Source organism: Coffea arabica, chromosome 1e, assembly GCF_036785885.1.
Source record: "Coffea arabica cultivar ET-39 chromosome 1e, Coffea Arabica ET-39 HiFi, whole genome shotgun sequence".
NCBI classification, from domain to species: Eukaryota; Viridiplantae; Streptophyta; class Magnoliopsida; order Gentianales; family Rubiaceae; genus Coffea; species Coffea arabica.
In genome coordinates this window covers 37,987,192-38,002,672 of record NC_092311.1, presented here as the reverse complement: position 1 = coordinate 38,002,672, position 15,481 = coordinate 37,987,192, and the positions used below count along the sequence as shown (strand labels likewise).

Here is a 15,481-nt window from a genome sequence, read left to right as displayed (position 1 = left end):
TAAAATTTATATAATTTGGAGTGCTTTTCTGTTTCCTGTCATCTTTTTTTATGCAAGTATTGCCATCAATTCTTTAAACCTCCAGCTATGTATGTATACTTCTTTATTTATTGGACCTATCACCTTCTTTGGTACATAAAGATTATAAATTCAGCTCGTGTTGCTCCTCTATAGACTGATTCCTTGACTGCATATATGACAGACATGACAAACGCATGGCTATTTATGAATTCCTTTCAGCCAATTAAACATTGCAAGTACAGGGTAGATGTTAACTTTATATTGTAATCAAATGACACCTCACGCCTAATAAATAACATTGAGTGGTCTTTTCTATTAATCGTTCTTTACCATCCTCTACTGTAACCAATAAATTTCTTCACTTATGGTACAAAACAGGTTTGCACTCAGCATTAAAAGAAACAGCAAAGGTGTTTATCTCTGCTTTTAAATCTTCATAAGATGAAGCTGTCTTGCACTCGCATGCTTCCTTGAATTGATGCCTTCTTTTTCTCCGCTTCTTCAACCTTTCTTCTATTAGTTTAATGTCAAAAACAAGCTGCACAACAACATCATACCTTCATCTCACATAAAACAATTTAACAGCTTGTTATTTTCATCTCAAGTGCATCCATAGAGGATAGGTTCGGCCTTTCTTTATGCATATCTAAATGATCTAATTTAAATGTTTATGACAAAGACTTTATCAACATTATTTATATTCTTCATGTTCTCCAGATATTTCCTTCTCAATTTGAATTATTACTTGCTTAGCACCTATCCAGCATAATCATTCTCAGAATTGGACTGCAACAATGGCCTATAATGGTCACTGACCATTCGTTTGGAGAAGGCTGGGATGATTTCTGCGAACACAATAGCATTAAAAGACATGACACGCTATTACTTCGCCATGCTGGAAGTCTAATATTTGGCGTTATTCATTTTTTGAATTACAGACACAGGTTTACATGCGTTGGACAGCTCCCCTGCCAAATCTTTTGCAGACAAGCTCTTTTACTTTGCAAGGTTCCAGCACCATTCTACCCATCATATATTCTAATATATACAATATATTACTTCTAATTCAGTACATACTTCGTAATTATTGCTAATAATTATTCAGGCACTAGGCAGTAGCATGTAGCTTCCTCAATGTAATCGGATCTCTATCAGAATTTATCCGATTTTATGTGCTTTTACCAAAATTTTCATTCAGCAACTCCAAACAGCTTGGTGAACTATTCTGTCCTTACCTTCGTTCTTTTAATCTCTTTGCAAGAGACCTCCTTCTCATTCTACATACATTCTAATTTTAATCTATTACTATTAGCAAATTCCACGCTTTGTTGATCATTTCATAAATCGTGAAAGAACTTCCACGTTGCTTATCAAAACTGGATATAGAAGCACTCAGATTGGTGTCAAGCATGAACGCCTTCAACAAAATTAGAGAACTTTCGTTCTTGAGCACCAACTGCAGCATAATGAAATCCTTGTGTTTATTCCAGAATCAGAAACTGTCTTCACAGTTTTAATCTTTGATGATACCAGCGTCGAAAATTTTTTTCCATGGTATCACACGTTTAATATTTATTCAGATGTCTAGAAATCCAACTGCAATATATGATGTAGTCTACTTATCATTAGTTAAATAAAAGCAATCTGCCATTTTCCATCAACTACAAGCTTTATTTTCATTGATCGGTCCACAATAATATAAAAAATATATATATTCTTGTGTCTCATTTTTTTAAAAAAACAATTGTATCCCATGTCTTCTTCCTATGAAAAAATAAATTATTTAAACAACACTAATGGAAACATAAAAAAAAATTCCTTCAGCTATTTTTACAATTATCCATTACCAAATTAGTCACCTATTGCATACTCGATGTCAATGGTCGTTGTTCACTGATCAATCTTAACAAATAAAACATATGATTGATTAGCATTCAGCGAGCATTAAGAAATTCTTTACTCATAATGAAGACATTACGTTCTTTTTTCAAATTTACAATTTCTGATAGTTAGTCTATAACATGACGGCTTGTCTAAATTATACATGTTATTGTGTTCTTTACTCTTTACATTTATTCTACCAAAAAATATCTGTATCGGTGCCACTTATAGCTGTTAACTTATGTATAAAAACATCTTTTTACCAGCTAATATTACAAATAACTAACCATTTTATACAGTTCTCGCTAAATACAAAATCATTTACCTATTAATTTTTTCTATTTTCTCACATTCTTTTTTAGATGCAAACTAGCCACACACTTGCATATTGTGTAACACTTGTTATATTAGTTGCCGTTTGAATTAGCTGATATTGCCAATAAATTACAATTAAATTGAGCATTATTGGGTATAATTGCATTGTGCAGTGATTCCCCTCCTAGTAGTCCATTAATTAGGCTTGGGAATGAATGAAGCCAATCTCAAATGTGCAGATCATTCAAAGAGTAATTAGATATTTGACATAACTTAAACATTATACTTTGAAACAATTAACAATGGAAATGGAAAGTGGAATAGAATTCATAGAGACAAATGAGTTTTGGATTTCTACTACTTTACATAAAATAAATGCGCTTCCTATTAAATAGCACAAAATGTGAATAAAGTTTCTGAAGATCCCTTTCTATAATTGAAAATTGTCATTTCTACTCTCATTATCATGATTGTACCACCTTCATTTTACAACCATGTATTTACACACAATTATTTCTACCCTTTCCTGCATTTACAACACCTCTTTATCGAGTTGTACCTAAATGAAAAGTCAAGTATTTTTGTCTGCTTACATGAATAGAAAATTTAAAATGAGCCCTATTAACAAAGACAAGATTGCTACACTTTTTCCTCTATCATTCACCTCCCTTTTTGCACATCCAATGTCTCAAAGGTCCTTTAGTTACACTAGACAATATATATAAAAAAACTAATATTAGCATAACAAGTGCAAACATTCAAATAAACACATCAAATAATTTAATCTATAAACAACAATAACAAAGCACAAAAATTAAAATATCAAAGAGACGAACTTGTCCCACGTATAGCGCGCGACTGTTCATTATGAATTTTCTAACTCCTCAACTCACCTATTCATCAACAATTACATTCATAATTCCACACTTTTGAAATTTTCCTAAAGTCTTCACCATTCATTTTTTTTTCAAATGGTAAAATCCTCTCCATCAATTGTTTCCAACAATTGTCACATCCAATTGATGTGATAAAAAGCCTCAAATCCATTTTTCTTTCACCCTCTTTAACTTTGTGCGTTCCACCTAAAAAAATTAAAAAAAAAAAAAAAGTGCATCACCAACGACAATAAACACACCTCCTCTCTCTCTACCCTTAAACATTTTCCCATTCCTTTCCGAACCTCCTCTCAATTTTTGCAGAAACCCCCAAACCCTAAAACTCTCTCTCTCTCTCTCTCAGAAAGACACACTCACACACCAGCTTTCTCTCTGTCTCTGTATTCATGTACATTTATACGTATGTGAGCCCTTCCTCGCTAATTTTAAGCTTTTCATGTCTCCTAGAAACGGCGACGTCTGGCACTGTCTTCTTGTCCGAGAACAAACCCTAGACTTCGTCTTACTGTCTTCTCCGAAACGGCTCCGATTCGAGCTTAATGGGTCAAGCTGTGACTTTTGTCTGAGCTTCTTGACCTGCTCACATTGCCAATATGACTGATCGCCAGGTTCGTTGATCTTTTCTGTCTTTTATTTTTTTTATTTATTTTGCTTTATGCTGTTGATTGTGTGGGTAAAGCTTGATTTCTAGTTTATGTTGAGGTGGATATAGTAGAAAATGGGAGAAATGGTTGAGCAATTAAGAAATTTTGGCACTTTTGGTTATTTGTTTACCTCAATTTTGGCATTTTCAGTGGAAAGTTTTGATTTTTTTAGGGGATTATTTGAATGGAGTTAAATAATGAGGAATTGCTTCGTTGGAGTTTAGTTTTTGCCAGAATTGTGGTTCGAGCGATTTATCAAAAATTAAGGGAAGTTATTAAAGTTGCTAGCCTTTTTACTTTGTGCTAATTATAATGCTCAATATGGATTGGGAAAATTTTGGTTTGTACGTTGAAAAATAATGGGCGGAAAATTGAAGAACCTGCAAGAAGTGAAGAGCCTTAAGCCATCGCGATATTGGGAGATGCTTGTTTTACATGTGTTTTTTTTATTTGGATGATCTGCTGCTGTTTGGAAGATGTAATTATTTTGTTGTAGACTGAATGACAAAATGAAAATGCTGAAAGTGATGGGTTGTAAGCAAAAACAAATCTTGAAACTTTTGGCATAATAAAATTATCCATTGATGGCTATTGCAACTCGCTTTGGTTATTACAAACATTGTTGTGTTGATTGATAGTTTCCTATGAGTTGGAGAATTTGTGATTGGAATCAACTACAGTATCACTTTTTTTATGGCTAAATTGGAATCACAATTTTTTAATTTTAAGGTTCCTTGCTTAATGCAGTAGTACTTTCTTAAGGAAACAGAGGTTCCTTGCTTAATGCAGTAGTACTTTCTTAAGGAAACAGAGTAAGATTTGTCTGAGTTGTTTAGTACCATCAAAAGCAAAGCTACTTGAAGTGTCAAGTTTTTCTATGGAATTCTTATGTGATTTTCTTTTGTATGTGCCATTTCTTGGAAAGAGCTCTAGCTTAGTTGCCCAATAGTTGAAATGCTAAATCTCTACAATAGTGTAGATTTTCTGGAAGTCAGCATTTACGTAGTAACAAAGTGTATATTTGGTGGTTAGTTTCAGTTTGTTTTTTAGTATTAGCAAATGACTTTGTCCTTTTCATTGAAGAAGTAATGGAAACTAATGAACTGAATTTTGAGAGAACATTTTCCACCCTGCTGTCCATTGACACTCTATTATAGCAACCTTTGGACGTTATTAGAAATCTTACTTGCTTCATTCTTTTGCAATGGTATTGATGTTGAAGCTTTGAAGGGAATGAGCTTGTTGGTTTTGAACAATTTGCGTGTTTATTTTGAGTTCCTTGATACAGGCTACACACGATGGCTAGATATTTGTTTATCAAAATACATGATTGAACATCATGCTTTTGCTTCTGTACCAGAGCCACATGATGTATGAGTGGGTAGCTTAGGAATGCCTTAGTTTGCCTGAGTAACCTGCTGTTTTAATTGCAGATTTGACCAACAATTTAAGGAAGATTAAGTGTATTATATTCTGCACTTTCCCTTTGTTTGCTTATCCATATTTCTTGTTTGTATGATCAGGTGTTTAATTTTGGATCATTCACTGAAGAGGAGATCAAATCCTTGCAAAAACAGCCTGCAAAAAATACTATAGAAATTACATTTGGTTCTTTGGATGCTGCAACTTTACGATCTGTTGGCATTTTCAACATTCAGCTGACAGAGCCTGATTACTCTAAGGAATTACCCTCAGTGAAGTTAGTTTCTAAACAAAATGATGAAAAGCCTCTTTGCATTGTGGAAAATGCTACAAGGTCAGGTCCCATAAATGCGGAGGCAAATGGAAACACCTCCAAAGTCAATTCTGGCCAATACATTAGTGCAGGATACTCGAAACCGAGTCAAGGAGAGGAAGCTTTTAGTTCTGAAAGTACATCAAATTTGTCTAACCATTCAAATTTGAAGCAGCATGTCCGGGGGAATGCAACTCAGTTGTCTACCTCTTCATTATCAGGAGGGGATGAGCAACCGGGTTCCAAGGGTAATGTTAACGGGCTTTCAAATGGACCTGCTGTAGCTGCTAGGCAATTGCTACCTCGAGGATTAATCAATCTGGGGAATCTATGCTTCTTGAATGCAACTCTCCAGGCACTTCTGTCATGTTCTCCATTTGTTCAACTATTGCAGGAGCTAAGATGTCGTGATATACCTGAGGTAACAATGCAAACTCAATGTGATTTTGTTTTGCGATAATCTGTAAGATCGTGAATAGCGAATTTAACACGCTGAGCGTAATACTTTTATTTCCACCATCTTGTTTTCCATCCATCTTAGATTGGTTACCCGGCATTACGTGCATTTGTTGAGTTTATCTCTGACTTTGACATACCTCCTAATTCAAGCACAAGAAGAGAGTTGGGGGTTTTGGAAGCTGGTCAGCCTTTTCACCCTCTCATGTTTGAGTCCATCTTAAAAGCGTTCACTCCAGACATTCCTAATTGTCTTTCAGGCAGACCAAGGTTTGTGGACGTATTCTATTTGGTCTCTTCCTGTTTGAAATTGCTCTTTTTTATGATCTTGGTTTTATCTTTTTCCAGAAGATTGTCCTCCTTTTTGGTTCTTCTGTCTTACTCTGGTTGCTAGAATCATGTCAGTTCTTTTACTTAGTCAAAATGTGAAGGGAAGTATTTCACTAATATTCTGAGTTCAGTCTATTGGTAACAGCTAAAGGATATCAACCTTGTAATCCTAGTTCGTCTGTAAAAAGACTGAACCTTTGATCATTATGTGTTATACATGATGCTTATTCATTTTAGCTTGTGACTTTCCGTCAATAAATTGGTCAATTAGCTGTGACATTTTAGAAACAGCTTTCTTTTTTTTTTTTTGGTGAAAAACTACCTATAACATTATGACCAGGAAAACTATTGAAGTTTTTTAGAGGAATACACATTATACAAGGGTTTGAAGATTTTATTATATGAACATGAGATATTTTTATAGTTTTTTTCTTTGTACTCTAGCATACATGTACATTGATGTTTTGATGTATTAATTTTTTGGTTTCTTTACTTTTGAAAGATATAATGGTAGTTTTTTGTATAGATATGGAAAATTTTCAAAAGTGCTAACAAGTTACTCTTCTGGGCAAATACAAGCATTTGTAGTCTCAGTATGAATCAGCACTCTGTACAAATTTTCTATTTTGGCTCATTGTTCTGTAATTTCTTTAGCATTAACAGGCTTGAGCTTTAGTTGTTGTAACTGCAGCTCTTTTCCTTTTTCTGGCATGAATTTGTTTGTGAATGCTAATTGTGATTGGGTTTTGCCTTAGCTAAGACTTAGCTGTATTTATATCTGAAGGAAAAGATGTGAATAACAAGAAAACAATTAGGAAATGAGACCTGAGAAAGATAATGATTATAGTCATGAATCACATGAGAATTATGCTTGAGGACATCACTGTGGTGCGGATTACAGGTGGCAAAATGGATTCAAATCCATTTATCCATGCATATAAACCAAGTTTAAATGGATTTGGATGACTGAAAAAAGGATGATGACTTTAAATGGATAACCATTTTAACCAATGAAATTGATGGATTTGCATGGATTATTCACTTGATCCATATAAATCAATTTAGAAAATAGAATGCAATAGGAAGACGGACAGAAAACTCGTCTCACGCCGACCGCCAACTCTACAAACGGATTGCACGCAAACCCAGGACTCACAACTTCTTCCTTCCAGATAACGTCATCGTTGTGGGTCCACAAAACTAGAGAACATCATCGCTGAACACTTGTATAATTCACAAGAAAGAAGTGGAGCTAGAAACAAATAATCAAAATGTTGATAGCTGGCCTCTATGAGTTATTTAAATTTGAGAAGAATCTTTTTTGTTATTGTCTTGTACTTCCTTCAGTATATATATATATATATATATATATATATATATATATATATATATATATATATATATATATTGTAGATTTTTCCCTTTAGTTGGTTAATAAACAAATGTTCTTTGTCTTCTACTTAGGACCTGTTAATAAAAGTACTTATTAAGTTCTCAAGTGCTTTTAAATATATTATTTGGAGACATAATTCAATAAGTACTTATTGTATTGGGTAATGTGTAATTTGAAAATTTTAAATGTATTTATCTCTTTATTTAGTTCATAATATAGGACAAAATGATTAAATTTAATGTTTTTTTTTAAATCACAAAAGCTAGTCTAAAAGCACCAAATTTAAACTTTTACTAAAAGTGCTTTTAACACCCAAAGCACCACTCCTAATTTTATGGGATGATGTTCACCAAACGTCTGAATAGTACTTTTAGCACCTAAAAGTGTATGTTTACCAAAAGCACCGCAACCCCAAATAGGGCCTAAATCTATTCCAAGTACTAAATTCATCATTATCAAATGTTTGAACTCAAGTTGCCTTTTTAAAATTTTTTTTTAGTAGGAAAAGGGTGGAACTTAAGAAGTAGGAAGGAAGAAAGGGATTTAAACTCAAAATTGATTCTCAGGATTTGAACCTTAACCAGTTGCTTCCCTTTTTCTTCTTTTTTAATCTTTTTCATTTTCACTCAAATTTTCTAGTAAGATAGTTTGTTCCAATTTCTATCCTAGCTATAGAATGAAATTTTTATTGCCAATCTTTTACACATTATGGAAATGGAAAAAATCACTCTTTTTTTTTTGGTAGCGGCTTGAGATAATCTTTAAGCATTACGAATCAAAACTTTCTTATCACATTATCTTTGTATTTGATTTATTGGATTACATTCTAACCAATCATTGTAATCCATTTTGATGAATTCCTAATTTAATTAATAAGAATAGGATAAGCAGTAAAGAGGTGTGGGAATGAACTAAAATTGTGAAACATCATCCAGGAACAAAAAAACTTGCAAGAACAACAAAATATGGACTACGGAATACGGACAACGGGAATCCGTATGCACACCCAAAATAAAAAAAACTACAGTACTAGTCTACTCTACTAACTGGTTTAATGGATGGATTATGGATTTCCATTATCAATTTAGACCCTATCCATTTATATCCATTTACTAAATGGTTGTAATTGGATTGGATTAATTTTATCCACTATCCATTAAAGAAAAACCATTTATCAACCATTTATCCATTTTGCCACTTGTACGGATACATGATTTTTATGGCAATCCTGTTCTCAATGTATATAAAATCTGATGGTTTGTCCTTTCCGGATTGTCAGGCAAGAAGATGCTCAAGAGTTTCTTAGTTTTGTCATGCATCAGATGCATGAGGAATTACTAAAATTTGATGGACTAGTTTCAAATGGAGATGGTTTAAACACTTCTTTGGTATCATCTGTTGAGGAGGATAATGATGATGATCACTGGGAGACAGTTGGCCGAAAGAACAAAACTGCAATTACAAGAACACAGAGCTTTGTTCCATCAAAATTAAGCGCTATTTTTGGAGGTCAACTCCAAAGTGTTGTGAAGGCAAGAGGTTGGTTATGTTCATACTATTACCAGGGGATTTACTCTCTTTCTTTCAGCCTTCATGATGCAAAAATATACTTCCCTTGATACTTCATTGTTTCCTATTCCTTGTGACTTTCTTTTCTACTCATAGATACTCTTCTGAGATCATTTTGCGGAAAGTTCTTTTCTGCTGAAAAGGATTTGATTATCATTGGCTTCTTGATTAGAGTGAAGAGTTCTTCCACTGCTCAAAGGATCTGATTGCCATCCTTAAATAGAGTGTGTCAATGTTAGAGTAAGAATAGGAATACTGATCTAAACAAGCCAGCTTTTACATGCTCAGAAATCTTATGGTTATAGCAAGTGTTAGTCTGGAAATTTCATGGACTGAGAAAAAAGGTTTGTGGGATGTGCTCAGCTGAAGAGGGATAATGGAAGTTGAGGATGGTATGCCTACACTATACTTTTTTGTTATAGTGAAAACTAAAGGGATTATGGTAATGGTCCTCAACCAGCTAAGTGGTCTTTGCGTTTTATGTTATCTATGTAATTGTCTAGGTCTTTTGGAGTGATTATTTATTATTATGGTTAATACTATTATTTTATGTTTGTGTGCAACAAAATATGCTGTTCCCAATCCCTAATGAGGGGGCTGAGAAGTTCTTTATTTTACCCCTTCATGGGCAGATTGGGGTTAGCAATTCGTGATTCGTTGATGACATAAACCTGTTGCTGGTAGATATTTCCCATTATCTCCTCTCTGTAATCATTGTCAGAGTTGTCTGCTTTTACCCTTAAAAAACAACTTTAAATCTGAATATTATATCTGCTCATTTCTTGCTGTAGTTGAAAATAGAAGTTCTATAACTTCGATCGATTTTTGTATAAAAAAATGAGATTAGTAAATGAAATTGGACCATAATCTTAGTAACTTTAGGGGTCAAAAAATTTTTAAAAATATGGTTTGCTCTTTGCATTTAAAGTTTAAACATTTTTGCTTTAATTTTTTCCATTCGAGTTTAAAAAGAATATCCACTGGAAATAGACAGGTAGCAGTGGACTTCATTTTAAAAATTTTGCATCTCAGTTGTAGGTGAGTCCTTAGCTCAATTGGATTCTTTTCTTCTTCCTTACCATTCAAGGATATTATTCAAAGTCCTAAAACAGTCACCGACTCGCAAATTACCTTAGTTCTTCCACCTGCCTGAGTAAGACAGATTTCCCGAACTTAATCCTGCATGATTTACTTTGTATCTAGCCCTCTGTGCTTGAAAAGGGTGTGGCTGATGTTATTTAACGGACGTCTTTGTTTGCCAGGCCTACTTAATGTAATATGTACCTGAACTAGAGTATTCTTGCTTTGTGTCTTTGGATTCACCATCGTGCTTGATTGAATCCTGCTGTCTGTAAAGATTTTTTGGATAATGCCCATCTATGTAAATTTGAATTTCAAGCTTTTTGATGTGATTGGGTGTTTTATAAGAGAATAAGTTAGTTGGGATCCTTTTTTGCGCCTTAAGATGTTCTAAAAAAATGAAAAACGGTTTATGAATTTGTATGATGGGTGCCTTTTTCATACAAATTTTTATGATAAGCCCCATGGTACATTCCTCATTATCACTGAATTTCCAACTTTTTAACTTAAAAATTGTTTAAATTGTTGATGCCTTTTCTAACTTCATCATAATATTCACTGGTGCGTTTTTATTTGTGTGGATTTCACATTTATGCTTATCAGATTGGCGTCTATAATATTCTTGTCTACTCGGTTTTGTAGGTAGTAAGGCATCAGCTACTATACAACCATTTCTTTTACTCCACCTTAATATCTGTCCAGATCCTGTCTGTACCATACAAGATGCACTAAAATTGTTTTCTGCTCCAGAGACCCTTGAAGGTTATCGAACCTCTGCAGTTGGAAAGGTAAATTCTTGAAATTTATTGGGTCTAGACCTTCTACAGTTTTAGCTTTATTTCCTTCTGCCATGGATAAAAAAAAGATATTAATGTTATTGCATCATCATCAACATTAGACAATTTGGACTTCAGAGTAATAGGATTGGGATGCTAAATCATGGTGTGTCTCTTTGGCCATGTGTAATGATAAACATGATATGCATGGTTTTAGTAGAATGAAGGAATAGTTTGAAACTTCTGTCCACTGAAAGTTATTTGGCTTTAGTACTCATTTTGTTTCATACTTAAAACCTGGAAGCTATATTTCTTCTTATGCGCTGTTTGCATCCCTATCCAGAATAACGTTAGTGGGGTGAAAACCCTAAATGAAAAGGAAACCAGGAGTTCTTGTGTCAGTTGTTTTGTTTAAGCTAGTCTGAAATTGGTGATTGTTTTGAAATTGTAGTTCTACTAGGCTTTTACTGCATTCAGTTAGAAATACAAGGACTTTGCTCCTAAAGTAGCAACTGTAAAGTTTAGGAACACCATCAAATGAAAACAGGCCTGTTAGATGATGCAACTTGATGCGGGATGCACATCCGTTTCTAGCAATACAGGGTCACGAGGCTCCTTCTGAGAGAATTGTAACTGGATGTGAATAAAACAGGCTTAAGCAGGTAATTGCTAATAAAGCCCAGTTAATCAATCTGGGAGCTTTTTCCAATAAGTTATAATAAGAGAAATGAACTTGTGTCAACTGGGCACTAAGAATATAAAAGGCTTTGAGAAAGTAAGAAATGGAGAGAACGAAAGGAAGAGCAGGATAAGTTGATGATAGGACAACTAATTGAAGGGAAATTGTGGAGTAGAAGTAAACCAAGACACAGAATATAATGCAAGTAGAATGAAGAGAGAATCATCCTGAAAGATAACAAAAGGATAAAGAGCAATAGAGGAAGAGATTCATATTACAAGAAAACAAAGAGCAGGAAAATAATAAGAGAATACAAAACTGAGGTTTTGGGGGAATCGAGAAGCTTGGTGACCATGGAGAAAGAACTTGGATAGATAGGGTTGATTGACATTGATTCTGGGCTGATGCGAGTGGAAAGCAACTCGAGAGCTATCAGGTCAATGTCATTGCTGGCATCCACATTGATGGATGGGTTGCAGCACATACTGATCTTATATCGTGGTACCAAAACTACAAAGTGAACCAAAAGTCTAGTGGAAGGCAGCAAAGCTGGTTGAAGAACAGATATCAAAGGAATTTATAGACATGATGCTTCATTTCTGGGCTTAGATGTGCCAGATGCTGGCTTGCACAGTTGCACCAACAACACAGTCCGTACGTACCCCCTACCCATCCGTATGGTACCACATGTGAACATTGCTGTTCCTTGTATCCCTGGCTTTAGACAGATGCCCCTTTTCCACTATGGCTGCAAGCAAATTGTTTGTATCAGATGCTTGTCTCATCTATTGTGATGCATTCTGTTGTGTTTATTTTACTGATTCTAGTGTTTTGACACCATGGTGTGCCTGGTTAGGTTTAATAATGAAATTAAGAGTTTTTCCTCTCTTTTTCTTTAAAATATAAGAGCTTGTTCTTCTTATAGTTTCTGCCTGGTCTTTCATGTCTTCCATTTGTTAGAAGACGGTTTCTAGTGGTAGTTATAATTTTTTTTAAATAAAAAACAACTCAAAGAATGGAGATAACTAACCTTAATTATGTACTGATTGCACGAGGATACATGATTAGTCTCAGGCCGAGGTGGTTAATGCTAGCAAATCAGTTAAAATTCTGGGGCTCTCAAAGATAATGGTATTGCACTTGATGCGATTCAGCTACGAGGGCCAGAAAAGTACAAAATTGCATAAGCCTATACGCTTCCCATTGGAGCTTGTTCTTGGGCGTGAATTGCTTGTCTCTACTTCTGAGGTACACTTTCTATTTGCTCCATTATTTTGTAGTGAAGCATTATTACCACTGTGGCTTTTGCTGAATTTTTTTTCAAGTTACATCTTGTGTCTTTTTGGCGGTTCTTATTAACGTTTCTGTGGATATCCTGTATTATTCTTGAAAAGATTTTCTTGCCTTTTTGTTTGACGTCATGTAACTCTTTTACCCACTTATATATTGTGAGGCATCTTGAAAAGGTGCTTTTCTTTGCCCCATGACATGGAAGTGCTCTATGATTCCCTGTAACATAGAGCTTTTACCCATTTCCGTGGAGTTAAAAGAGTCTCTTAAATAATGAACCTCCAGTGAATGAGAAAAGCTTTTTGCTGTTTTGGGTTTAGTCTAGCTTGATCCATTTGTCCCTGTCATATCTTATGTTGCTGCTTAGTTATAGACTGCAGCGAGTGCCAATTTCGGCACTTGAGACGAGGAATGAGTATCAGGAATGGCACATAGCACAGATATCTCCGCCATAAACCTAAATAGGACATCTTTTAGCTTAACATTGTTGTATTGTGAAGCATAAAGCTATTCGTATTACCTTTCATATGCCTGTCTTTCTCCAATGGTTGGATACTTTATTTGGATGGTAAACATTTCTAGAAAAAATGTTGAACTAGACAAATTACTCTGTACTCACATCCCCATTTGTATCCAAATATTTAATTACATTCATGCAGCTGTACCCTATACTGCTCTCGCCGAATATCTAGGAGCTGGGGGGCATTGGTTGCTAAATTGAGGTTTCCATTTTGCAGTCCCTTGAATGACCTCTTCAACAAAACTACGGAAATAAAAAAATACAGTTCAGTCGTTATTGCAACTCTGTTTCTTTTAAAATAATGAAGAAATGATCCTCAGAATAAAGCTGATGTAAAAATCTGCCGAAAGAGTTCCTGAAATTTAGTAATATATGTAATTGCGATGGGTTTCGATGACATACAGACATGTTTATATATAATTCCTATGGGTATTTCTTTAATTAGATTGTGGTTTATATGTTTTTGGTACAGGGTAGAAGATATGAACTTGTGGCAACTATAACTCATCATGGTATGGACCCTTCAAAGGGCCACTATACTGCAGATGCCCGCCTTCTCAATGGAAAGTGGCTACGATTTGATGATCAATCTGTGACATCCATTTCTGATGAGGAAGTGCTGCACAATCAAGCGTATGTTTTATTCTACTGGCAATCGTAGTTGGATGACTGGGAGATTTTACACCTTGCTACCAGTTTAGTGGGTGAAGAAGCCCTTGTACATGTACCTTTCAATATTGAGGATGTAAAGCTGATATAGATGTCAAATTAGTTGATAACACCAAACAGAAGTTTTTTTCAAGGAAGCCGTTGTCATTGTTGGATAGGTAAAAGAGCAGAGGCTGTTAGGATGGATGTCATAACATACATTGAAGAAAGAACATTCCAATTTGAGGTGAGTCCGAATATTAGAAATTGGTAGTTGATGACACATTTGACTCTCTAATTGCATTTCAATTCTGCATATTCTATTGTTTCATTGACAAAGAATATGCATACCATGCTAACTTTCAACTAACGATTTTGTTTTGCACAACAAGGAATTGAACCGGATGAAGGTAGCTATGGCATGGATTTTTTTTTTTTTTTGGGGTGCAGAAGAAATTGGATTGCATTGGCTTAAACGTAGTGGTAATACAAAGTAATCACCAGTGCGTAATCAATTTATATAAGTCTTTTTGCAGCATATTTGAGTAACACCAAAATAAGAACGCAAAAACATGCAAATTGTTTATGTATCTGCTTAGATGAGGTGTTGATTGTTTTATGTATCTGTTTACACGGAGCAACAGAATTTTACCGTTCGCCACCTCCTCCGCCGCTACCAAAACCACTACCAACACCAACACCCTTGCCAGCACCGATTCCACCTCCATGGCCACCACCACCTCCTCCACTGCCTATACCGCCTCCTCCTCCTCCTCCACTACCAACGCCAATACCCTTGCCAGCATCAACTCCTACACCAGCTCCAACTCTAATTCCCACACCAATTCCTCCCCTCCGCCTATACCACCTCCAACACCAACACCCTTGCCAGAACCAGCGCCAATTCCTACACCAACTCCAACTCCAATTGCCACACCAATTCCACCATCTAAACTGCCACCTATACCACCTCCTACTCCTGCACCAAATCCACCACCATGCCCAAAACCTCCTACAAGACTTCTGCCACCACCTCCACCTCTTCCTCCTCCAATGCCATATCCTAATCCCTCCTACTCCAAATCCTTGTCCACGCCCAAAGCCACCACTAACGCCTCCTCCTCCTCCTTCATCATCACTTCCTCTCCCTTCACCTCCACCAGTTTCCCCTACATGTCCACCAGCTCCAAGTCCATCTCCATGACCCAAGCCACCTCTAAGGCCACCACCTCCTCCTCCTCCACTGCC

General features: G+C 35.4%; 1 protein-coding gene across 2 annotated transcripts; it reads left to right on the top strand.

The window, feature by feature from the left end:
* The first annotated feature begins 3,443 nt into the window (after positions 1 to 3,443).
* On the top strand, positions 3,444 to 14,549 carry LOC140009506 (ubiquitin carboxyl-terminal hydrolase 24-like). 2 transcript variants are annotated; one of them, XM_072055254.1, is made up of 7 exons: positions 3,444 to 3,721; positions 5,281 to 5,913; positions 6,034 to 6,218; positions 8,951 to 9,210; positions 10,963 to 11,108; positions 12,850 to 13,023; positions 14,058 to 14,549. In XM_072055254.1, the coding sequence occupies exons 1-7, from the start codon at positions 3,707 to 3,709 to the stop codon at positions 14,244 to 14,246; spliced, it is 1,602 nt and encodes a 533-aa protein (XP_071911355.1). In that variant the 5' UTR covers positions 3,444 to 3,706; the 3' UTR covers positions 14,247 to 14,549. The 2 variants fall into 2 exon arrangements, with proteins under 2 accessions (XP_071911355.1, XP_071911353.1); XM_072055252.1 differs by having other exon boundaries at positions 3,446 to 3,721; positions 12,844 to 13,023.
* Positions 14,550 to 15,481: the final 932 nt, after the last annotated feature.